Source organism: Zonotrichia albicollis, chromosome 2 (genome assembly GCF_047830755.1).
Source record: "Zonotrichia albicollis isolate bZonAlb1 chromosome 2, bZonAlb1.hap1, whole genome shotgun sequence".
In the NCBI taxonomy this organism is placed as follows: domain Eukaryota; kingdom Metazoa; phylum Chordata; class Aves; order Passeriformes; family Passerellidae; genus Zonotrichia; species Zonotrichia albicollis.
The window spans coordinates 104,463,448-104,489,031 of NC_133820.1; the positions used below are offsets into that span (position 1 = coordinate 104,463,448).

Here is a 25,584-nt window from a genome sequence, read left to right on the forward strand (position 1 = left end):
GTGATGGATTCTTTATATGCTCTTTGTGTTATCGTTCAGAGGAGCCCTTTTACCCAACCCTTGGTGTTGCTGCCATGTTGTAAGGAATTTTATCAGAGCAAACAGGAGTCTTCATGAGGCAAGAAACAATAGAACAAGCAGGAAATAAATAATAACCAGATAACCAGGAAACAGCAGTAACACAATAGATGTTCAGTCATTAGTTTAAACTGTCGTGTTTGTCCTGAAATGATCAGAACAACCACAGTGGAGCTGCAGTAGTGAAGTTTATGATAAATCCACTCTTGTGCATTTCAAAGGCCACTTCAGGAGAGTTGGAGGAATAAATAAGGATATCAAGGGCTAAAGTTGTTGATGAAGGTAGGCGAGCTGGGAAACACCTCCTAGCATTTAAATTCTGTAACATTTTAGAAGCACTTACCTCTGAAAAGAAACATTGTTTTTCTTACCCACCATTTATGATGACCTAACACTAATAGGGTAAACTAGATGGATGATTAATCACCATGGGGTTTCCTTCCCCACAGGTTTTCTTCCCAGATGGAGTTTAATGAAGCAAGCCTGCTCAGCCATTTCAGTCCATCTAAGTGGCGAAAGATAGTTCCAACACATTGAAAGATCTTTCTGCCACTGTCTAATCACTGACAAAGTTATATAGATTAAAAATTGTTAACCAAGCTACATTGATCCTGGATATTCAATTTCATAATATTTATGCAAACATCATAAATTCTGAAAACTAGGGTCATTTATGACAAGATTTTTTTTATAATTTAGCCTGTTCAGTGCATACAGGATGAAGAAAAATGATGGGTAGATTCAAGTTTGCTTTATTGACTATTGATGCTTACCAACACAAAAGGATTCTGCATTATGTTTGTAGCATTCTGACTGCTTTTTCCACTTTGATTTCTCTCTTGTACCTCTTTTTCTGGAGATACTTAAAAGGAACTCTACCAGTCTGTAAGTAAAGCAACATTTAACAGTGAGCAGCAAAGTTCTCGCTTATTTGAAGCTCTCAGAGTCAAAGCTAAGTTTAATACAACCTAATCTGAGTCATCACCAAAAAAATACAATCATTTCTTTTCCCCCTGTACATGTTGCAGTACAAAACAGAAAGGGATCTGAGTTTTTAGTTGTCGCTGTTCATGACCCTCTTTGGTAAGACTTTCTGAATTTCTATTTATGTGCTTAAGAACAGGAACAAGCTCTGTTTATTACTGCATAAAAAGTCCTCCTTCTTCACTTTCTTCTAAGTTACACAGAAGCCTTGATCAGCCTTGAAGATATGAGATTGTTTTCCTGACATTTATTGAATAACTGTTATTTAAATTTTTTGCTTGTTTCAATGAATTTGTCATACATTGTATTTTGTAATAGAGTCTTTTTTCACCTGTTATTTACATTAAAATTTCAATGCTGTGTTGCTAGAAATAAGGCAATGAATGTATACAAGTAAAATTGAGATTCACAAAAAAAATTAAAAGACTGGAAATATACCAGAAAATGCAAATATTTGTGTTGCTATCAAATTACATTTATTTGTAAGAAATATTAAAAGTTAAAAGTATTGCCATAAAAAGTAACCTTGAGCATCTCTGTTCAAGCATTTCTAATTCTTTCCAAGTTAATCAGGTCTCACAGGAAAAGAATGATGTAGCAAAAATAACCTTTCTCAGCCTAGTGGCAAGAGGCACAGTGGTGTAAAAGCCCTTGAACCAGAGCCTATAGAAGTCATTATACAGTGACATCACTCAGGGTTGGATCAAGGCTGGAGCAAAAGATATTTGGAATTTTAAGCAAATGTGAGACCAGAATCAAGTTCAATCTATAGATATCAATTGCACTGAAATGTGTTTCTCTATTTTAGTAGAATCAGAGGACAATTCTATCAGTCTGCATCAGTACCTGCAAAACAAGTTGCTTTTCCAAAGAAATCTGAGTAGCAGACAATTTGCTCCCCAAAACTATTTCCTTTCACATTTTCATTAAAGCTATAATTCAATTTAGGAAAATAAAATAAATAAATACCCCAAACAGGTTTTTAGTGTTGTTTTTATAGTTCAGAATTCTACTCTGAAAAATTAAGTAGGAAAACCACAATGCTATATATGCAAATAGAATTAAAATGCCTGAAGGTTTGCTTTTCCATGGTGGAGACATTACAGAATAACTGACAGGAACTTAAATTTCATCATTATCATGCATTTGTAGAGTTTCTTCAAAAGTTACCTTGATAGCTAATTTGAGATTGCTGACTTAGATCACAATGCAGTAATTAGCCAAAGTTAAAATTAAAGTAAAATTTGAAAGAAAATTAATCAAGTAATACAATACATGGTGTAGTACTTTTTCCATGGGCAACTCAACTGATAATCTTACAGCTCATGAATTATCAGGGAAGACATATGCTTTGATCGTACAACTTTGTTACAAAACTCTCTTTGAATTAAGGTGGCAATGCAATAGGTGCTGTCTTACTGAAAATACTCTATGCGGGTATTTATACTATTTTGAAGAGGTATTTTGCATCAATTTTTATTGTGGCAATAAAAACAGTAAAAGTTTGAGGACTGCAGGATGTCTTGTAGTTCTCTACAGCTTTGGAGGAGTGCGATTAGTTATAGATCACTCACACATGTCTTACAGAAAAATAATTCTTTGAAAGGCTAGAACAAATCCTGAATAAAAATAGTTAATGCAAACATTTTAAAATAATTCTGTTCCTTATCTGACCATGAGGTGAAATGAAACAGAAGGAGGAAAAGAAGAACTTGTATCTCAGCATCTCTGCTCTCCAGTAATTTTTAATGTCATAACTCGGAGTTTTGATCATTTTTCATGACAGAGAGTTGCTTGGCTGTTGTGGTGTGTTGTAATGTCCTGTTTTAGACTTCCAGGCCACCTCCCAGGTGTGGCAATACCTCTCTTCCCCTTCCCCCTCGCCCCTTGCTACTTGGCTATCTTTTATACATAGTTTTATACTGAAACTGGAATAAGAAAAGTAAGACAAAGCCAAACCTAAACTCTGTATGCTCCATTTGCTGAACACATGGTTTTCTCCCCCCAGTGTGTGTGTGTGCCAGGTAGCATTACACTGGGCAGGATGATAATAGACATGAAAAAATACAGTCGGTGCACGAGCAGAGATCTCTGTGGCTGAATGTACCAGGACTGGGGCTGGTACATGGATGGGGCAGAAGTTCCAGCTGTGAGAGAAAAGCAAAGTTCAGCTTCTCAAGGAGGAGCTGATCTTGTTTCCAATTAGTTCCCCTGCCCAGTGCTGGGCCACTGGGAAAGGAGTTTGTCCCTGCTTATCTGAGCACCCTGCCTGAAGGGCAGAGCTGGGGCCACTTCCCTCCCGGCAGAGCCAAGGTCATTAAGCTGGAGTGATGGGAGCTGGCTTGGTTCCATGAAGGGACAAAAAGCCTGAGTGGAGGTGGGTAACCCACCTTTGGGCTGATACCCTGGCTGCTGAGAAGGGGTAAGGTCCAGCTGGCAGCATGAGATTAGAACAGGGCTCTTGTAGAGAAGGGCATGTCTGAGCCCGGAGTGTTGACATGATCTTGTGGGCCCCTGTTTCCCACCCTTGGTCTGCACCCTGAGGACATCAATCATCTCACCATCAGCTGGGAATTGTGATGGCCACACCTCCACATAGCCCCATGGCAGCACCTACATGGAAGGCGTGACCAGAAGCTGCTCCTCTTTGGAGTTCCTCCTTTACAAGATCTTTCTGGAAGAGCTTCAGCAGAGAGCCGGATGAAGATGCACCACTAACAGGAACAGGGCATTTGGCCCCTGCTGTCCTCTGTCTAGGCACCGGCTGCAAAACATTGCTTTTCCTCTGGTGGGGGGGGTTTCTGCATTCAGGTCAGTGAGTGACTTATCCAGACCTGAAGCAAGTCCAACACTTCCTAGAATATAGGTTTTGGGGGACCCAGTTTTCTAAGATGAAAAGTTTTGAGGTGCTAAGTGAACAAATACCTGGCAGAGAAGGGTGCTTACAGTGCATACCATCTCTACTGAAATATTTGTATGAGGCAGATAGCAGTCTGAATTCTTGCATTACTCATTTGACCACAGGACTGATGTAGTTGAAAACAGGCCTTCTTTTAACATAGTAGTTATCCTTGGGAAACTCTCTCTGGTGAGGGGAAAGCCAGAAGATGAAACGTTACCTGCACATTAGGTTATTTTCCCCATTCACTTCCATCTCTCTTTGGTTTTGTTACTCTCATCTTTTTCTTCTTATCCACCACTGCATTCTGAAAAGGGCAGCTTTAATTTTGGGAAGCCAAACAAATCACAGTGAATAATTATTTAGTTTTAAATAATTCCATCCTTTTCTTCCTTTGTAATTTATGTGATGTTGCTACAGAATGCACTAACCAAGCCAAAGGGAAAGAGCCAGTTTAAGGGGTAGGAAAGAAGAACTGAATTATTCTTGGTCCTGCAAAGAATGCATTTAGGAGTTTCTTAGCCCAGCTCTCTCAGACCAATGAAACTTTCTTCTCTGCTCCTGCATGAGCACTGAACAGTCGGCACTGAAGGGTGACCACTCTCACGTGTGACCGCTGTGTCTGTGCCGTGGGCAGTGTCAGGCGCTGGGCAGGATCCATCTCTGTAGGCTCACTGGAGTAAAACTATCCTTGGAAAAGCAGCTTTGGATTCACTGACTCCTTCGAGATAAGAGATTGGGAAGGGGAAACACAACCCTCAGCATTTTTAGATATCGATGGCACAGACTTTTGCTCCCTGAGCACAGGCTCCTGACATGAGGGTGGAAGAGAGGGGAGTTTCCTCTGCTCACCACATGGTGATCACAAATGTCACCTACAGACAAAAGAAAATGAAAAGGAACAATAAGTGAAACACGGGCAATGATTTAGTCTCTTGAAAATGCACATTAATCATCTGACAGCCCTCAGCTTTACTGAACTGAAAGTTCGTTTCTCATGGCAAAGTTAACTTTGTGACCAGCGCCGGGAGGCGAAGCTGGAGCAGGGCTGGCAGCAATACTCAGGAGCGGCAACTGCATGAGTGTATTGAGAAGCAGAGTATTCACAAAAACTCCTAACGGACCCATAAATACCCAGCTTAGCTGCTGGTTTAATCACTCGCAAAGACATTGCCTGACTCTTTTAAAGCCGCGAGTATCTGAAGTTTTGGAAGCGATTGTGAATAAATACTTCACTGCCCGCTCACAGCGACGTTTCCCCGGCGTTAGCTCATTAGAGTGCCTGAAAGAGACCCGACAGAAAATAAGTTAAATGCAACTTAAATCATCACCCCATTCGACGCTAAAAGCAACACGAAAGGCGAGGCGTTCACCAAAAGGTTGCAAAAGGCGTCAGCTGCACCGCAGTTGGGAGTGGAGGGAGCGGGATTGCGGGATGGGAGCGGCCAGCGTGGCTGGGATCCCAGTCCCCAGTTGTGGTGGTACTTTTTTGCTTTTTTTCCTCCACACGATTTTTTTTTTTTTTTTGGTGACTTCGAAAGATGTCACGGCGAAGTGAAATCTTTGTGGAGGGCTGATCATGCATTCAGACTGTAGTGTTTTCAAAATGTGATGTTTTGCAATGATGACATTAGAGTAGCAACCAAGGGTCCGAGACAGCAACGCCTGCTGCAGCTGGGCTTCGCTTTGAAATGCCCAAGACAATGGGGGCCACTGTTCTTCATCGCTTCGCCTTTCCATTCCATTTGCATAGTCTGTTCTGCCTGATTGACCAGCTTGGGCTGTCCAAGGGACCAGCATTGTTCACAGATCACTTCAAGATGGCACAGATGACAAGATTCAGGTGAGAGATGAAGTGGGATGATTCTCAAATGCCATAAGAAAAGGCTGGGAACTTTAAGCTCAAGTGAAATAATTCAAGAATTTAAGCAGTTAATTTTTTTTCAAGAAAACGATCAAATTTGGAACTGCGCCGTCATGACACACAAATAAGTAATAAGAGGTTTGTGTGTTTCGCTGAGGTGTTTTGATTTGTTTGTGTTTGGTTGTGTTGGGGGAAATTTTTTTTTTTCTGTTTTGTTTTTTTAGTCGGGTAGTTTGCTCTTTTTTTTTTTTTTGTCTTTTCCATCCCAGATCTCACCTTCGTCAGGCTAGGACGCGAGCCATGCCACTGGAAACCTTCGTGAATAAAAGTTTGCTTACAAAAAAAAAAAAAATCTTAAGTCGAATATAAATAAAGCTCACCATAGAGGCGAGTTTAGTTTAGGATTGCTCAGTTAAGGCTCATGAAGCGCTTTCGAGGTGGAAAGCCCTGGGGCAGAAGGCGAGCGCTGCCAGCCCTGCGACGGGACGGCGGCCCCAGCCCGGGCTGCGGGCGGGCACCGAGCGCAGGCTGCGGGACGCCTCGCTCTTCCCCAACAAGTTGCAAAATCTCTGCTGGCACAGATTCACCACTGAAATGTCACGGTTTCTGCTGCTTTTTCGCTTTTTTTTTTTTCTTTCCCCCCCCATACTCAGGTTCTCAAGTAAACACACACACACACAGTAGCGCCCCTAAAATGAGTTTCATTTGACACCGATGTTTTGACTTCATCTCAAAAAGACAAAATCTTTGTCGTACAAGTATGTTTTCCCTGGAGGGGTTTCCAGCACAATTTGCTATAATTTCTTTACACCTAACGGAACTGATGGGATCTGAGCAGTAAAACATATTCCCACAGTAGTTTCGCTCTCTCGCACTCTCTGTTACCCTCCTGGGGTTCAGCTCACTCTCTAGCATAAATATTGCCAATAATTGTGCTAATACGGTGATTCTCGGAAGGCAGCAGAACTCTCTTCTCCTCGTGTTTCAGACCTAAAGACTGATGCGACTCCTGCTTAATCTCTGGGTGTATTCTCTCCTAGCTGCTCGTCTTTCCCCTGCAGAGACTAATACACTTAATTACATGATTTACAAGAATTGCCAACAAGGTCCCAGGGGCCGCTAAGGACCGGCCGCCGCCCGACGAGCGGGGCGTAAGGTGCGTGTCTGACTGCAGCACGGCACCTCAAAGGGAAGCCGCCTTCAGCGGGACTCGGCTCTTCACAATTATCCAAAATTTCAGGCCCTTCTTCCCTGTTTTACACACCCCCCTTTCATGTTGTGTTCCGGTCCCAGGTTGGTTTGAGGGATGCCGTGGTCCCCGCTTCCCCTCCTCCCGAGAAGGTGGCTAAAAGCTGCAGAGGAAACTTAAGTGGCTCTGGAGTTTGTTTAATTTCCCTCCAGTGTTTACTGATAATTCGAGAGACGCTTATCTCGGGGAATATAACGATTAATACAACCGCAGGTTTCCAGATAAGTGATTGTGATGGAGATTGTTGGCGAGAAAATAGACAATTATCCGCTGTTAGCTTTACATAAAGATCGCATTAACTTGAATTAGTTATCAGACAAAAGAACATCAGAAAGCTGCACCTTTCTGCCAAGGCAACCGCTTGCAGGCGGTGTGCTCCGCACAAGCAAACGCACCGCTGCCTGCCCAGCATCTCCCGGCATGAAAGGGGCGGCGGGCCGGCCGGGGGGGCCGCGGCACCGGCACGCCGCGCTCCTGCCGAGGGAGGCACGGCCGGGCGCGGAGCGGAGCGGGGAGGGCGAGCCCCGGGGCCGGGGGATCGCTTTAATATCAGCTGCCCGGCCCGGCCGCTTTCATTTCCATAGGGCGAAATTAACATGGACGTGGGGCAGGCGCTGGGGCGGGGGCAGTGCGCCCGGGGAAGAAGCGGCGTGGCTGATCGCCAAGGAAACCTCGCTGAAAGGGAAGGGTAGAGCATGTGGCTATTAAAACCCCGACACAATAATAACATTAAGGGAAAAAAAAAATAAAACCATAATGATAACTTGGAGGCAGCTCGCCATTTGCATATGAAACCAGCGGCCAGAAGCGCGGCAGCCCCTTGCCGCATTATGTGCTCGGCGGTCCGAGGTCGTCCCCCCCCCAGCAAGACTGAAAAGCCTTTTGATTATTTCTCCTCTCCCTAGGAAAGGCTGATTCTTCCGTAATTGATAGCGGGGAAGGGCCGTAATTAATTTTTCAGGGAAGTAAAGTGCAGCTTCTTCTCTCAGCTGGAGGGGAAGGGCTGAGAGCGAGGAAAGGGGGCGAGGGAGCGGAGGCGAGAGGAACTCCTTCCGAGAACCCCTAATTAAAAGTAATCACGCTTCACCCTCTCCGGCACCAAGACCCCCCTCGACTCCTCGCCACCCCCTCGCTCGCTGGGGAGGCAGGAAGGGCAGGGACCGTGGGCTGCTTTCACCGAGTCAGAAAGCATTCACCAGGCGTTTGTATTGCGGGAGGTTTCTGTGGGAATCGGGTGGCTCGAGTAATTGGGAGGGGAGGAGGGTGCACTCCCGGCTGGCTTCTCTCTGGAATTAAAGGCAGTCTTCAAAATAGGGTGTTTGTTAGAGAACTTCAGCTGGGAGGAAACCTGCCATTTCGGATCAGTGCGTTTTCTGTGCTGGGCTTCCAGACATACCCTTAGCCCCATGTTCATCTGGGGAAGGGGAGAGGAGCAGGAGGGAGGCTTTTCGTGTGGCATGGGGCAACGGGGGAGAAAACAGCAAGGTGCTTCAGGCGGCAGGCTGAAGCCCAACAGATGCTGGGATACAAATCATTTCGGGGGAGCAGGGGCGTCTCGGGTTCGTGCCCGCGGCAGGGGCGAAGGGAGAGGAGAGGGGACGCCAGGTGAAAGGGCTCTGCTCCCACCCGGGACGGAAAGCCCGTCCCCAGCCCTGGGACGTGCCGCTGCCGCCGCTGGGTCCCCGCTGAATGGAGCGGATAATGATCCCCGGTTCCCAAGGCAGGCTTGCTGCTGCCTGGTGAGCCTTGGATTTGTGTGGTCCAAGCCTTTCCCAGCTTGTCCCATTCTGTCACCGGGATAAGGGGCTCCCTCGGCTCGTTTGCACCTGCGTCGCTTTTGGCTCCTTCAGGAATGCGCTGAAGCTTGTAATCAGCTTTGTGAAGCCATTGAGTGCACGGCTGAGTGAAACTTCCAAAGCTCGCAGAAAACTGGCCCGCTGAATAGGAGTCAGCATGGGGCTTCTCTCCAAGCCCCTGGCCTGCCAAATTCCAGCAGAGCCCCTCACAATCAGTCCACACAAGCTTTACTGCTCTCCCCACACTGAGAGAAGCCAGAAAAGAAAAGCTAAAATACCAGTCACCGAGGTTAGCAGTTTGTTCCCAGATTAATGGCAAACGCCTCTCTGCCCGATGCTAACCAATTCATTCGGCTGATGTGTGTACATATATATATATATATACACACACACATATATAAATGTGTATATATATATGTGTGTGTGTGTGTCTGTATGTGTGTGTGTATCGATATACATGCATATGAATATGTATGCAAGCCTATGGCTATAACATTAAAAAGGAGATAGGGAGAATTATTAACATTTTATGTGACCGCAGAAGATCTCATGGCAGCAAACAGGTAGCAGGCTGTTTTGCTATCCCACAGGGTCACGCTATTCTCGTCTCAGTCTTTTCTGCACCCGTGTGGTTTTGAGACTCTGCATGAGCGTGACTCTCATCTGCAGTCTGGTTTTCCATCTGGAGGGGTTTAGTACCAAACAAAACTCCGGAGGAGAGCAAAAGGAAATAACGAGCCGGTTAAAAAAAAAAAATCACCAAGCCCACCATCACTAAACCCACTCCAGAATAACTCAAGAGGACCAAGGCTCTGGGGCACTCTCACGATGGGTTTGCCATGCCCAAGGCTCACAGCCACCCCATGGGGCCACCCTTGGGGAAGAGGAGATTCTCCACTGCAGCCCTGATCACTTCCCTACTGGGGAAAAGCATTCAGGAAAGGTCCCACTTGAGGCAATCCCTTCATTTTTAACATCCTTAACACTTGCAAAATGTATTCCTTCACTCCTACTCCCACCATCTAATTTCACAGGCAGGAGCGACGCTAAACAACCCGGGAATACGTAGCACAACTTCATGACACCTTTTATCCGAGCTCTGTATGGGGTTGAAGATTCACATTTATTAGGGGAAAAAATTGCTCGAGTTATAGAAACCCATCCCTTTCTAAAGCAAGTTCTGACACTGTAATAAATGCTGTGAAATGTTCTTAAATCTAAAAGTGCAAGATAAGTGCACTGTGACATCAAGTCTATGAGTATAGACCAGTCGAGCAAGGCTTTGTCTTCTGGTCTTGGGACTTTTAATTCCATTTATGTCCTTCCTCTTCTACATGTATCTAAAACAATGAAAACAACATTATGACAACATTAATATTTTTTGCAAGCCCTCCTCTTGGGCTAGCATAAGGGGGGAAATGGAGACTTCCAACATTTCCAGAGATGATGTCTCCTGAAGATTTTAACCATGCCTCTGAATCAAGTCGTGGAAATCATGTTTTCTTGTCATCCACATTAAAATAGCCGTGGCAGAAGGGGCAGAACTAGCTCCACTAGAGCTGGTAGATGTTTCTTGTGAGTTCAGCAGGATTCTGTCTCGCTTTGCTGCTCATGCTTTTGGCGTCTTCTAAATTACTGCAATTTTCAGGAATGTCCCAGAAACTGATAACAGCAGTAGGTGTTTTTGCCATTGCTTTCTGACGAGTTTGTAGGGCTCATTGGACAGTCTCTTGCACAGTGGATGAATAGTTTAGCAGCATCAACCCTCTGGCTCCCAAGTCACTCTAAGGATAAGGTAACCTCTAATGTAAAGAGTTAGGTAGCAAAAGCACAGAGGACGATGTCTTGATGTTGAGGTCCTGACCCTTGGAACTGCTGCTGCACAAAAACTTCTACACGCGGCCACAAGCGGTTTAAAGCCACATCTCTTTCTGTCTGTAAAGTTTCTTTTCTTTTTGGAAGTTTGATGTGCTATTTTCGACCGTGTTGCTCCTTCCAACCATTCTCAGTGACAAGTCATGAGGATATGCAGTAATTCAGAAATTAGTGAAATTTTATTCTTGGTGGGGGCGTTGGATTAAGAGGCTGGGAGAGTGTGAAACAAGTCAACGTGTAATTGTATGATAAGGCTCTCACGAGGAATTTATTGGCCAAGTTGCTATTTCTATTCCTTCCTAATCTCGTTTAGCACATTCATTCTCTGCAATCTGTCTCCATAATCTTCTGTGACAGAATGGCAGCCAATAGAAGCATGCATGTTTGGAGAGAAGAGAAAATATGCAGAGGCGTGATAAACTGATGCTAATTATCCATATTTAGGACACCGAGTGCAGAAGATCAAGGTTTACAAATAACAAACCAGAGCCAATGATGATGGCTTCCTAGTGTGAAATATATTGGAGGGGACAAGATAAGGGTTTCACATGCAGAAGAGATTTATTGGTCAAAGGGTTCACCTTCCACTTTTCCACTTTTATATAGCAGTAAATTATTTGGGCTAAATTCACCAGAACATTACTCTTTTATTTGGCAATGTGCCATGACTTGCTCTTTCTTTGTGTCCTTTCAATGCAAATCCTTGTAGTGTAACATCAGTTGATAAGAAACAAATAATTGAAGTAATAGGTAATTCCCTTTAAATTGTGCATATAGGACAGTAAGGTAATCATCTAATGTAGAATGAGACCGGAGTATAGAGCAGATAACTGAAAGTGAAACAATATCCATCTCGGCTATTAAATTACATTTATGCTGAAGAAAAATAACCTGCAGAAGACTTGTAGGCTGAAGAAGAGACAGCACTAGTCTAGTCACCCTTAGGCCATTTTCCTACAGACTTCTCAAATTTATTTAATTTTAAAAGACAGCTTACCACCATTTTTCTCGCTTCCCCTTTCTCTCTCATTTCTTTTTTCTTTTATTTTTTTCTCGAAAGCTAACATTTAAATTAGTGACTCTGCATTCCCCTTTTAAACAAGTGTTGGCTCTGAGAAATAGTAAGGGAATTCAGTTTGGCAGTATCTGTGTAGTATGGTTGAGGGTCAGTGGAATGATCTTAGCAGTCTGCAGTAATTGTATTGTAAAGATTCCAAAATGAGAATAATATTTGTTGAGTTTATTTATATTTACAAGTTCAGAAAATATTCTGTACAGTGGCAAAATTCTAAATGTTGTTTCTGTTAGCACCTTATTGTCAGGTGGAGGTAAACTTTTCTTTAAGAAATTCACTCTTGAATTGTGTGTCAGCACTCCTGGCTTCTCGAATGGTATTTTTCCTGTGTTGGTGGTACAGGGATACTCTGCAAAATACAGAACCCTGCTGTCAGAGCAGAAAATACAAAGACCCTTCCATTAGGAACACTCTTCAAACTATCTCTTCTTTGATATCTGAAAAGACATTTCTTCCGTGACTACTCGTTTCAGAGAAGAAAATTTTCTGACTTTTTGTTTTACTGCTGAATGACTGTGGATTTATTTCTCCTCCCCTCTCAGGTATTCCTTTAAATTGGTTCGTATTTTGTGTTTTGTGGAGGGGCTAAAACACTGCAGTACCAAGCTGAACATTTTCACAGGTTTCCTAAAAATATTTCTAAGGGCAGTCAAGCTTTTTCAAATTCCCATAAGTAGCTGACTTCCCTCAAAATGACCTGAAACACAACGTTAGGGACGGAAGGTAGGCGAGCAGACAAGAGTCTATGACAAAAGTCATAGAAGTAGCCATTTGGTCACTAGTGGACAAAAATGAAGGGCATAGGGAGCGGAGCAAGGATGTGGAGCGCGACAGCTCGGGGACAAGCCCGACTCTGGGACTGTCCCTGCAGTCGGTGCTGGCCCATGAGACGCTCCCGGGCTCTCTGGACAGGGAATGCCCAGGTCCCCCGCTAAATTCCACCGGGGCCAGTCCCACCTGTCCCGCTCGGGGAGGGCAGAGCGCAGCCCTCGCAGCCCGGGGGCCGCGGGTTCCCGAGTCAGGTGAGCCTTTGTCCCGCGTCCCCTCTGCAGGGACAGGAGGCGTTTATCTCCCCGGCAACGCCGCAGCCCGGCCCGGAGCCACTCCCCGGGGACCTGGGGCTCCCCGCTCGCATCCCGGCTGCCACCACCCGCTTCCCGCTGTCCCCCGCCGTCCCACAGCCCGCCTGCCCCCGCAGGAACGGGGAACGCCGCTGCCCACGGGAATACGGGCCCGGGGAGCCCCGAGCCGCTCAGCCGGAGCGCGGGGGCAGCGCCCGGTGCCCCCCGGCCAGCGGGGCCGCTCTCTCCGCCTTCTGTGACAAACGGTGCGGGGCTACCGGGGTGGGGTGAGGGCGGGTGTGCAGGGATAGCGGGTCCTGGCCTTCATTAAATGACTTTTGGCAACTGGCTTGTCTAATCGGGGGGATTTTGGCAGCAACGGGCTAAAATCCAGCCCGGTTTAGATCTGCAGCCCTTTTGGCTGGAGGCAGAGCGACAGGAAGCTCTGCTGTAGCTGCCTCCGACCCTCCTTTCCGTACGATCTCTCTCTCCCTGCTCGTAGGGAAAAGGCAGACGTCTTCCACCGCAAATTCTCAGAGTGTTGTTGAAATCAGCATTTCAGAGTTCCGTTTGCCGTCTCCAGAGACTCTGGAAATCCCTGCAAGCCTGGTGCTCTCGCTGAGCGAGGCGTGCGCACCGGCGGAGGGAATGCCGAAGAAGTTTCCCTTTCAAGGGTTTTGCGGCTGCGCTTACTATTTGATGCTCATTGAGGGAAAGAGCTCCGTTCCAGATGTTGTCCAACTCTTTCACAGAATAGAAACTGAGCTTCTGTAATACTTTTTCTGCCCGTTTTTCATTTTTTAGAAATTATTATGTTGCGTACCACAAAAGACAAACACGATCCTCTGTGAATTTTAGCTCTGATTTTCTTCATACTTCCACTCAAATTTCATGCCTGTAGCGAGTCCTCTTCCTGTTAGGCAATGAGGATGTTATAATAAAACTAGCAGATATGACAAGACACCTCGGTTCGGCCGTACCTGAACCTGGTGTGCAGCCATGTAAGCATGGAGAGGGACCTGCATTCTGCAGCAAACCTCCGGAAACTATGATGGGATGCTCCCAAGGACATGACGTCATTGCATACATTTGTGAAGCAGACACAATTTTTATTACAGATTTTTTCTTTTTTAATCTGTCTCCTTGTTAAAGGAGATCAACAAGAATACCCCGAGGAGGGGAGACCGTGTTTTAAACAACGGGCTCTGAGTTCGTCCATTTTCATGACAATAGGCTTACCTTTCAAACGCAGTATTTTCTCTTATTGAACATCTAAGGCTCCCCTAAGACAGATGATAAATCCAGACGTCTAAATAAGGAACACTTAACCATGAAAACATGAACACATCGTTTAGACATTATGAAATATATAAAACATGTCTGAGATGCACAGACACATCTAGTTTATCTACCTGAAACTACCCACTGGACAGTAAAGCTACATAGCACGCTTCTACCAAATTGTACAGAATTGGGCTCCTTTGGTCATGCAAGGATGCTTTATGCAATAATGCCACTTCATTGCTTTCCTGTTCTTAAATATGTGGATTGATGGCACATTCATCATGATCAGCTTTTCCCACTTATCTAGTCAGTTTTGGTCTGTGACCCCTAAAACTGAGATGCTGCTATATTCGGGAAAATCAGGCAGAACTTTTCCCTGCAGCTGCTTAGTTAAAACAAAACGAATAGGAGATTATTTGTTGTCTCTCAAACTTAGTCTGCTAAAGGGACATTTTGGTTGGAGGCATAGCAGAAACTTCCTCAGCCTTGCTAGAAAGTTAGAAACTGAGAGGAAGAAGTACGGAGGAAGCACTTTTGGATGGAGAAATGCATGTTCTACTCTCACTATCTCGTTCTCGACTGTTCCATAAGACACTTCAGTAATTATTTGGCACTAGAGCACAGAAATTTCCCGTTTGGAGAACGCAATCCATGTCCATATCCCTCTTCACTCTTATGGCTGTCCAAAACACTGCGGAGGAGTTTTTTCAGGCTAAACTCCATGCTTCCCTTATTCGTTCTCTGTCCTAACACATGTAGGCTTGAGCTCACCTACAACTGTGTATGTTAAAAGACGTTTCCCACTTAGTTTTCCTTTTTGTGGTTCTTCAAGGTAGAAAATGCACGTGTTCACAGTGACTCGACTGCACAACATCTTGGGGTTTGCATTATTTCCTACAATCTGTCATCGGGGAGGAAGGGGGACCATGACAAATCATGAAGCTTTCACCTGCCCTGTGACTGAAAAGCCATTTGGGGGAAGGTAAGACTGATAATGCACGAAGGCACAGACAATTTAAAAAACCAAGCAAACAAGCCCTTAACAAAAGCAAGCCCTCTTTCTCTCTTCTGCTACCTACAGGTAAAATAAAAGGTAATACGGAACGTTAATCTGATCACGTGATCAAGGAATTACTCAAGACTTTCCCAAAAGATAAAGATTCCCAGTGAGCAAGGAAAGAAGGAGAGACGACGTTTGAGGTGTATGTAACTCGGAAGCACTGTAGATGGTTTCAGACTTTTCCTCACCAGGTGGGAATTGTGTTTTCGTGTCTTACTTCGTTTTGAACTCCCCTGCTTGGGGTTTTAGATCTTTTCTGGCCTTGGGCTACTTGTGTTTGTAGCTCCAAAACTGAACAGCCATTCATTCTTCTAATCTGATTAGGATTGAACTATCCACTCACTAGTGGCTTTAGCAGGACAATCTTCCTATGGACTTTTTCTGCATTGGAGAGATTAAAAAAAAAAAAAAAAAACCAAAACCAAAACCAACAAAAACAATCACATCAAAACAAACCCTTCTGGAATCTGTGCGAGACAATTTTTGGGTAGGAAATAAACTTCTCCCTACTCCCTCTGCACCCCTCCTGCAACTTCACCCCCCTCCTTGGATGTATGGTGCCTTTGTTCACCACTAGTTCCTAGTTGCTATGGAGTTTTACGCCTTGGTAAACTATATTTCACCTCCTCCCGGTGAAAGCTATTCTTCCCCTAAATGCACACTTTGCAGACTCCGGTCCTTCCTCCCGGTGTCGGTCGCACTTCCTCAGCCCACGCTGCTCTGCCCCGGGCTAAAGCCGCGTTTTCCCACTCGGATCTCAGCTCACCCTCTAGCACTTGCCCAATTGTTTGACCACGGACAGATGCTCTCCTGCTTCTCCTCGGTTTTATTGTCCTTCATTTTATTTTTTTTAAGGTTTCTGAGGGACAGTCCCTCTATCTGAGAGCCGCAGCTAACCGTGGCACACGTCTTCTCCAAATCAATGAGAGGTGTCCGGGCTGAAAGCGTGGACAATGGGATTTTACCGAGCATGAAGCATATTACCCCCAAACCCGTCCTGACAGGCCGTGCTAAAGCATTTGAATGACTTTCTTGAAACGAGACCCTTCTGAAGGCTCCTCCCTCCAGAGAAATACACCATCCAGGAGAGATAGGCATGAAAGTGCACGGGGGCACCCAAGGCTTTGTAAATTGGGGGTGGGGTGCGCTTCCTTTGTCACAAAGCCTCACTGCTTCCACCCCAAAGCCAGGGACCAGTGTGCTTTACCTTGGGGGCTGCCCCTCATTCACCACAAGCTCCGGACATGTTAAGGGATGGGATTTTCACTTTAAAACTTCCAGACTTTTTGAAGGCACATACCGCGGTGTGGTTCACCTCAGTCAGCTACCAATCTCTAGCCTACCCTACAGAGGCATCTCCAGGTATGTCCTGGTTTTAGACATAAAGACTGGGAAGGACTTCCAGGTTTCCTGCTAGCATTTTGGCCATGCAGCTACAGGAGTGGGCTCCATATATCACACTGCTGTTACACCAAAGATCCTCAAAAATTTAGTTTGTTAATCTTTACTTTTGCAAAGTTTCCTCCAACAGCAGAGTGGTTCAGTGCATGCAAAAGTCAATGGGCTTTCGCTTCAGCCTCTAAAGAAAGCCTCCAGTTACATCTGTACCTGCACACCAGGTTCCCCAGTTCCTCTGCCAGCTGTCCCGCTGCTCGGGGCCGCCCTAGTGTTCCAGTTTTTCCTGACACTATTGAGCAGAGGCACGGCGGGGCTGGAGCCAGCAGGCAGGCAAGGCCCTGTCCTCTCCGCACCCACAATCTGTTATCCCTCCTACCCCCGAGCACCGGGTCGGCTCCCGCCGCTCCCTCACGCCCCTGGCTGCAGATACTCGGTTCGCACCAGCTGCCCGGCTCGGAGCTCTGCAAGACCATGTCCTGCCTCGTTTTCTGTTTTGCCTCCTCTTTCTTTTGGCCTTGCCTCTTCAGAAGTGACTTTTCAGCCAAGCTTGGCTGTCTGACTCCTCTCCGCCTCGGCCGTGTGAAACCTCCTGCCTCAGACTTCAGTTTCCCCACGGAGAGCAGCATCCATGCCTAACCTCAGAGGGAGAGCCCCTTGGTCTTGGCCGGTCCCCTCCTGTCCCAGCCTGGCTGTCCGGGGCGCCAGCGCTCTGCGGAGCTGCGGGAGTGCCTAGGCGCTGGGGGCACGGAGGGGCAGCGGGGCGCGACGGCGCCGCGTTTTGCAGAGCGGGAACACGCGTGGCCGCAGGTGCCTGGGGTTTCACTCTGCGCTTTCACAAGGGATGGCTCCGAACCGGTCCAGGCCCGTTGGCTTCAGATCCCCTTCGGTTCGGACGATGTGCACAGAGACGCTCCGTGCTGCTCGTGGGGTAGCGCCGAACCACCTCGCTTTTTGGGGTGCTGAGTTTTCTGGTAGAGGAGGAGCCAAAATGCCGTGAGGTGGAGGGACAGCTTGCTTCACTCTCCACCACCCCACCCCACCCCCCCCACCAAAATAAGGAAGATAGCTGGTGTCTCGGCCCGCCCCGTGCTGTGTCTGTGTGCGTGGGCTGTTCGCGGCACGGCGGAGCGGCGGCGCCGCTTCCCCGCGGGGCGCGCACCGGCAGCCGGGGCGCCCAGAGCTGGCCCCGCTCGGCGGCCATCGGGGGCCCTGTCCCCCGCCCAGGGCCGTCCCCTCCCCCGGTAGCAGATGGCTCGCGGTCCGGGAGGGCGCCCGCCCGCCGGTTCACGCATGACTGGAGCCGGGCTTTGGTGCCGCCCAGCCCGGGAGGGTCCCGTGCGGAGTTCAAGAGCGGCCTTTCCCGCTGACAGCAATGCGCTTGTTTTGCCCAGATATCTCGACCTGCCCCGCCCCTCACGCCTGGAACTCTCCCTCATTCCCTTCTTGCCCTACTCGTCCATGAAGGACTCGAGGGCTGCGGTCGGGAGATGGGGCGCCCCGCAGCCTTCCCCGCACCGCCCCCGGGCAGCCTTCCGGCCTCCCACTGGCACCGCTCCTCTCCATCCTTCCCGACTGTGGCGTCTCCCTTCTCCCTCGGCAGGGCCGGGCCCTCCCCCACAGACCCCGTTCGCTCCAAGGGGGGGTCTGGGCCCGCTGGCTGGCCGGCCGGCCGCTGGCTTGCAGCGGGAGCCGTCGGTTTTCCGCCGGTGATTGTAAACGGGTTTGACTGGCCGTTGATCTCGGGGTCAGGACTCTCCTCGCTAATCCCTCGCTCTCCAAACACCTCTCCCCCTCCTCCTCCCCACGCTCTCCCTCCCTTTCCCTCACCCCTCTCCCCTCCTGCCACCCCCGTTTTCCTCCTGCATCATTCATCTGCAGCCTCTCTGCCCGGGGCCGCGGCTCGCAGAGACCCACTCGCAACCCACGAACAACATCCACCCCCCCAGACCCACTGCTCCGACTCTGGGAGCAAGGAGGGCCCTCCCTGCAAGATCAGCCCTCTGCACACTGACACGGACACACGGACACAGGGGCACACGGACACAGGGACACATGGACACATGGACACACGGACACAGGGATGCTGTCCGCCCCCACGGGACGGCCCCGTCCCGGCGCTCCCCAAGTAATGCTGAGTGTAGGAGGGAAGGGGAGATCTGGAGATTACTGGGGCGAGCTGGCAGAAAGTGCGCGGGAAGGGGGAGGGAGGGGCACAAAAGGGCTCGGGGGAGTCGGTGAGTGCCCGGGAAAGGCGGGGAAATCGTGGGGCGTGGGAGAGCGTCGGCGCCAGGCCCGGGAGAGCATCCCGTCCAGATAACCCATCAAACCCACAGACACCTGCCAGTTCGCGTCTTTTAGCTCCGTTTTACTTTACAACAATGCTTAGATCAGCCTTTTGGTTTGGTTTTCGGCCGGGGAACGTGTCTGTGCGATGCTGCGGTGCTTTTTTTCTTTTATAGATTTTTTTTTCCTTCCGTGGCAGTTTACACGTAATAATAAAATGCTGTAACCACGTCAGACGTTCAGGTGACCCGGCCTGATGTCGCCTGCATGTGGCGCAGCTGGGAGGGAGGGTCCTCCCCATCCCCCACCCCGCCCTACCAGGGAGCATTTCGCGCAGCTTCTTGTCCCGCTGTGGCCCTACGGGCGCCTTGGCTCTGATTTCTGGAATCGTCCCACTTTTTATCTTCCTGGACAATTTCGTGTGCCCTCCTCCCGCGCTCCGTGGCTCGCAGAGGCTCGGAGCCGTCCCAGCGATGCTCTCCCCCGGGGCTCGTTGCGATGTGACTCCGGTTGAGGGCGCGGGGGAGTGGAACTGGAGGGAACGGCTTTTCCCCGGGGCCCGACGCCACTCCTACGAGCTCACTGAACCACGCACGGTGCAGTGCAAGGAGGGGGGAAAATGTTTTTTAAAACAGCAGAACCGTTGGGGAAAGAGCTGCGGAGTTCAGGCCAAGTTTGGGGTTTGGCTGGAAGTTTGGAGCGGATCAAACCTGTTATCTCTGAGTGCCTCCTGTCCTCCTGGCCCCTGTGCCGCCGTCCCCTGCCGGGGCACAGGAGAGCGGGACCGCGGCGTGGGCTCTGGCCGGGGGGCCGTGACCCCAAGCTCCCCACGCTCCACCCGCAGCCGAGAGGGCACCTCGGCCCCGCTCCCATTCGCCTTACTCCCTGGATTTTCCTTCCTTTCACTGAAAACGAGATGACTTTTTGCTTTAATTCTTCCACATACGTGGTTTTAATAGCTCTGTCAATCATGCTATAGGAGGAACATTTCATACAATTTTAGATGTAATGTACTTAAACCATAAATCGCTTAAACCTATTCTTAGTTTTGCATATTCAATTATTCTCTTATAGATAACTCTCATAGCAAAAAGCCCGAAGATATAATTACGTTACTGTACCTAACCCCAACTCATCTGCCTAGGAAAGTTGTTTTGTTTAAATACCCAAACGTAAGTTTAACTCAAATTAAACCGAGCTGCCAAACCAACCAACAGACCACGAACAGCAAAAAAGTTCTTGACACCCCGATGGTGTCTCAGTGGGGGTAGGATGGGTAGGTAGTTTTTTGGTATTTCGTGGAGATTTTTTTTTTTGTTTTGTTTTATTTTTGGTTGCTCGGCTTTTTTGTTTTCTTTTTCTTTTGTTTGTTTTGGTTTTTTTTTGTGAAGGTTTTCTTTTTTGGTTTTTTTTTTTTGGGGGGGGGGGGGTTGGACATTTGCAGAGCGAACTGCATTACATTGAAAGACGGGCTAAGGGTGTTTGAAGCTTATTTAAATATAGCCGACATTGGGTCTCTTTAATCCCCTTGTGTTGAAAGTGCAGGTATTCCTATTATTCTAGGCATAACGCCATTGAGCAGCTAAATTGTGATGGTAGGAGGGAAAACTCATTAAAAGAAGCTAATTTAAAGAGCTACAATTTTTTTTTCTTTTTTAAAAAAAAGCACTTCCCCACAGTATTTCTGCTGTTTGAACGCAAATGAACAGGTATTTGTTTGCTTTTCTGCCTTGACCGCTCCAATCCTGTTCCATCAGTCGTAGTCAGCGATACAGGATCGTCTCGCTGGGATTTTTCTATTCTACATTGTCATTAAATGTGATTTTCAGTAGCTATGACCCTTAAAGAAAAAGGCACGTAACAAGGGTGCATCAGACGTGTATGTGTCTGCATGTGCACATGTCACACACACACACACACACACACACACACACACACACACTTCTCTTGGGCACGATGCTATCTGTAGTGTGTACAGATATTTCCGAGTATATGCACATGAAGGACAACAAGAAATAGTTCAACAGGTACCAGCCTAATCTACATACCTAAAGGTACAGCTATTTTTAAAATGTCATCTAAGACTGTGTTTGGCTGGAGGTGATCAACACCGCACAAAGTTTCCCACAGGTTCCTGCTTTCTGTATGCACTCTTTGGTCGCTGAGCATTTCCAAAAGTCGTCTGCTGACTGTCTGAACCCGCACACTCCTCCATTTTAATAAAGGCTCGAATAGTTAAGAATAGAAAAGAATAAAAAGTTTGGGCTGAAATCAGTGGACAGCTTCTATGAAAATTTTGCGTTCAGTATGAGGGATTTATACAAAATTATCGTCAGGAACCCGAAGAGTTATGTATGTCAATTGACATGTCTGCATCATAGAAGTGCAATGGCTAAAACGGACCAAACCCGCTCCTCATCAGCTACTAGAACTTCCCCACTCCTGGACGGATGCAGTACTTGTTCACCAGAGCTAAAAGACGAACAGTCCTACAGCCTGCTGGGATCGACTTTGAAGTCCTGAAAGTTAATTATTTCTCCTTTTGTTCAAGCAGCTATGACTACTTTAAAAATCCATTTGCTACAGTAGTTTACAGCAAACTTTTAATTCTAACATATAGAAAAGTATCTCTCAACAGCTAGAAAAGAAAATTAAATTAGATCTCAAAGCATTAAACAACATTCTGTAATGAAATGACACGCATCGTTTTGCTCGACAGCTTTCGCACCAGTGGCTAAAAATGGGGGGCGGGGGTTGGGGAAGGGGGAGAAAGGGGTGACCCCGCAGCTCCCCGGAACGCTGCGGGTGGATGGGGCTGCTTTTCGGGCGGGAGATTTAGAGGTCGCTTTTCTTTTCGGGACGGGCAGAAAGAAGCGCTTTCACTTTCCATGGCGTTAATTAGAGGGGAAGTGCCGCGCTGGAAGCCGTGCTCCCGTTTCCCGGGGAGCTGGGTGTCCCCCAGGAACTCCCGGCCGAGAGGGGCGGGCAGCGCCCGATCACCCCCCAGGGGAAAAGCCAAGGCTCCGGCAAGGTCCGGACCGCCAGCCCAGCCGTAAAATCCACAAAATGAACGTTCACGGCTAGAACAGTAACGCAGTATACTGCCTTCCCTTGCAGTAGGGACGGAGTATTAAAATAAATCTACCTTCACCCCTTCTGATTTACAAAGGTTAGGGAACACAGACATTTACTGCAGATTGCACTTCATTCTGTTTGCCGCTGCTGCTTAAAACTTCCTTCCCAAAATCTAGGTTTCCCTGCTGTGTTTCCAGGTTTACCATGGTAAACACCACTATGTTGGCCAGTTAGCTTTTCTTTTTATACAGGTGACTTTTTCCGCTTTGAAATTTATTTAATCAAAACAGAAAAAAAAAAAAAAAAAAGAAGGACCGCATCCTTAGGATTTCCGTTTAGCAGAAAGGCTTTTTAGTAAACTATATACACAATCTGATTTCCTTCGTACCGCCTAAATAAAAATTATTTCACAATGCATTTACAAGAAATGATACAAAAAGAAAACAAAATCAAAGAGAAAACAAACAAACAAAAATATTCAGATACAATAAAGTTTTACGAACCCCGGGGAAAAAAATGGAGCTTCCAAAATAAAACAAAAGGAGTTTTATAAATAAACAAACAAGTAACGAAAAAGACCCCCAACCCCAGCCCAAAATACCCTCGAGAATATCTACAAAAAACTTTTAAGTGTTCTTTTGGATTTGTCTTAATACATGAGTAATAAATGAGAACTGTTTCCTCATGAACTCCGAGTTAATTAGTCAATAAAAAATCTTCGCAAGAAGCGATCCGTGACTGAAATCGTAGCGGTTCCGCGCGGTATAAAAGTTGGCATCACCTACAACTTTGTATGTTTATTATTGGTATTTTTTTCTTTTCGCCGCCGTTTCCCCCCTTTCTCTCTTTCTTTCTCCTCTTTTGCAAATAAACGCTCTATGTCTCTTGGGTGAATGATAAATACTGTACAAAAAGTCTCGATAAAACACAGGAGTTCAGTCTAAAACTAGTTTCATAAACTAGTTCTTCTAAAAAAAGGTAAGTAAAGCAACCGTTACCTTTTTTCTCTCTCGTTATTATTATTATTATTTATTATTATTATTACAAGAACATCAAAACATTTCTGTACAAAAAGGAAGGAAGAAAGAAAAAAAAAAGAGAGGCGGGGGAGGGCGGGAGGGAAGGGGCGCGAGAGGCAAAAATAAGAGGGGGGAACCTGGGAGCGGGGCAGGAGCGGCGCGGGGCCGGGGCTGAGCGGGCGGCGGCAGCGGCGGGCGCGCAGTCCTGCAGGCCGGCCCGGGGCCGAGCCGGTGCCCGCGTCCGTGCCTCCCTGCGGCGCCCCGGGGCCGGCGGGGGCTCAGATATGCGTCAAGGGAACGGTGCCGTTCACCCCCGTGCTGGCGCTCTGGTAGTGCTGGGGCAGGGAGTGGAGCCGGCTCTGGGCGGCAGCGGCCGCCGGATCCCCGCCTTCCCCGGCCGGTAAGTACATGCTGATCATCTCCCGCAGGTCCCCGGGGCACGGGGCCCGCGAGTGAGAGGTGACGGGCGGGCTCACGCTGGGCTCCGACTTCACCAGCGAGCCCAGGGCGCCCAGCGCACCCGAGGAGGCGGCCGCCGCCGCCGCCGCTGCCGCCGCCGCCGCCGCCGAGTTCTGGTGGGGCTGGGAGCCGTAGGGCAGGGCGCCGTAGCCCGAGGGCGAGGCGCTCATGTAGCCCTGCGAGTTGGAGATGGGGCTGTACTGCAGGGCGCCCATGTCGTAGCGGTGCATGGGCTGCGGGTTGTGCGGGTGGTGCGGGTGATGGGGGTGCGGGTGGTGCGGGTGCCCCCCGCTGCCCGGGTGCTGGCTGTAGGCGAGCTGCGCCTCCTGCATCATCGCCGCCGCCGCCGCCGCCGCCGCCACCGAGCCCGGGTAGGCGCCGTTGGCCCAGCCGTTCATGTGCGCGTAGCCGCCGCTGGCCGTGCCGCCGGGGCTCTCCAGCCGCTGCCCGACGCCGCCCGGGCTGACGCCGACGCCCATGCCCACGCCGACGCCGGCCGGGCCTCCCCCGGCCGAGCCGGCGCTCAGCAGCCCCCCGGCCAGCGAGTACTTGTCCTTCTTGAGCAGGGTCTTGGTCTTCCGCCGGGGCCGGTATTTATAATCCGGGTGCTCCTTCATGTGCAGCGCCCGCAGCCGCTTCGCCTCGTCGATGAACGGTCTCTTCTCGGCCTCCGACATGACTTTCCACTCGGCCCCCAGGCGCTTGCTGATCTCCGAGTTGTGCATTTTGGGGTTCTCCTGGGCCATCTTCCGCCGCTGGCCCCGCGACCACACCATGAAGGCGTTCATGGGTCTCTTGACCCGGTCCTGGTTCGCTTTGTTTCCCCCGCCGCCGCCGCCGCCTCCGCCGCCTCCCGCTCCGGTCTGCCCCGAGAGGTTCGTGGGGGCCTGGGCTCCGCCAGGGGAGTGCAAGTCCGTCTCCATCATCATGCTGTACATTCAAATAGCTTTTTTATTTTCCACCGGTGCCAGACGTGAAAAATGAATCAAACATAGAGGAGCCCGGGAGGCCGGGGAGCGAGCGAGGCGAAACCCGTTTGTAGGTAGGTAGCAGGAAAAAAAAAAAAAAAAAAAAAAAAAAAAAAAAAAAAAAAAAAAAAGGAGGAGAAGAAAAAAACCGCGAGGAGAGCGATCGGCGACCCTGCCGGCGAAAAAACTTTCTCCCTTTCGCAAATCACTCTCGGGGCTCGGCGGCGACGGGGGTTCGAGCTGCTCAAACAGGTGCACGGCAAACTTGCTGCTTCACTTGGCGCGGCGGGAGGAGTGTGCGGAGCCGTCGGCGGTGTCCTCCGCTCGCCGGCGCTCCCCGGCAGACGCGCGCACACCCCTCCGCTCCCGCTCTTATCCTTAACGGAGCTATTTTTTTTTTGTTCTTTGCTGCTAACTTGGAGAGAGAGAGGGAGGGAGGGGAGGGAGCGTGTGTGACTTGCATCCGCTGATCGCAGGTGAACGGAGAAGAAGAGAGGAGAACCCACCGCCACGCGAAAAGGAGGCGGAAAAAAAAAAAAGTATTTCAACGTTAACTGAAAAAAAAAAAAAAAAAAAGCAGGAGGAGGATCGGGGGAGGGAGGGGGTGGGGGAAGGAGCCCAACCAAAACACGCGCCGAGCCCGGCGGCCGGGGCCGGCGGCACAGTAATTTGCTGGCGGTGGTCCCCCTCCCGCGGCCCGGGCGGGACGGGCCGGGCAGGGCCGGGACGGGGCCGCCTCAGGAGGAGGAGCCGCCGGGCGCGCGGGCGAGCGACGCCGCAACCATACAGCGCGCGCCGAGCCCGCCTTAAATCGCCTGACGGCGGCCAATGGGGGCGCGCCGGCGGGCGCTCATTTGCATATGGCGCGCGCCGAGCGGTGACGTGCGGCGGGGCGCGCCGCGCTTGGCGGGGGCAGGTGGGCGGCCGGGCCTGAGGGGTGTCCCCGCCCCGGGGGCGCCCTCAGGGGCCGCGGCCGCCCCTCAGGCCCGCCGGGCACCGCGGAAGGGAGCCCCGGAGCCGCGGGCCGCCCCGTCCCCGCTCACTGAGACGACCGTCGAGCAATGTTTAGTGGGGCTGAGGCGCCCAGGCTGTCCGCCCCGCTCCAGCAGCCGTGCGAGCGGCAGGTAAACATGCCTTATTGCGGGACTTCGTTCTGG

The 25,584-nt window shown here is 49.1% G+C and overlaps 1 protein-coding gene and 2 long non-coding RNA genes across 5 annotated transcripts in view; 1 reads left to right on the forward strand and 2 right to left on the reverse strand.

Annotated features, from left to right (window-relative positions):
* Window positions 1-25,584, reverse strand: part of LOC141728262 (uncharacterized) — an 89,918-nt gene that overhangs the window by 56,640 nt on the left and 7,694 nt on the right. For 2 of the 3 annotated variants that reach the window (XR_012579139.1, XR_012579138.1), the window contains exon 2: window positions 852-4,836. This is a non-coding gene — a long non-coding RNA (uncharacterized LOC141728262). Of the gene's footprint in view, window positions 1-818; window positions 4,837-25,584 lie in introns of those variants that run through there. The other variant, XR_012579137.1, reaches the window with a different exon arrangement.
* On the forward strand, window positions 4,980-20,314 carry LOC113459400 (uncharacterized). Its single transcript, XR_003380576.2, has 3 exons — window positions 4,980-5,804; window positions 14,998-15,147; window positions 15,247-20,314. It is a non-coding gene; the product is annotated as an uncharacterized LOC113459400 (long non-coding RNA).
* Window positions 20,329-24,531, reverse strand: SOX1 (SRY-box transcription factor 1). The gene has a single exon (XM_074535947.1). The coding sequence runs from the start codon at window positions 24,395-24,397 to the stop codon at window positions 23,279-23,281; it is 1,119 nt and encodes a 372-aa protein (XP_074392048.1). The 5' UTR covers window positions 24,398-24,531; the 3' UTR covers window positions 20,329-23,278.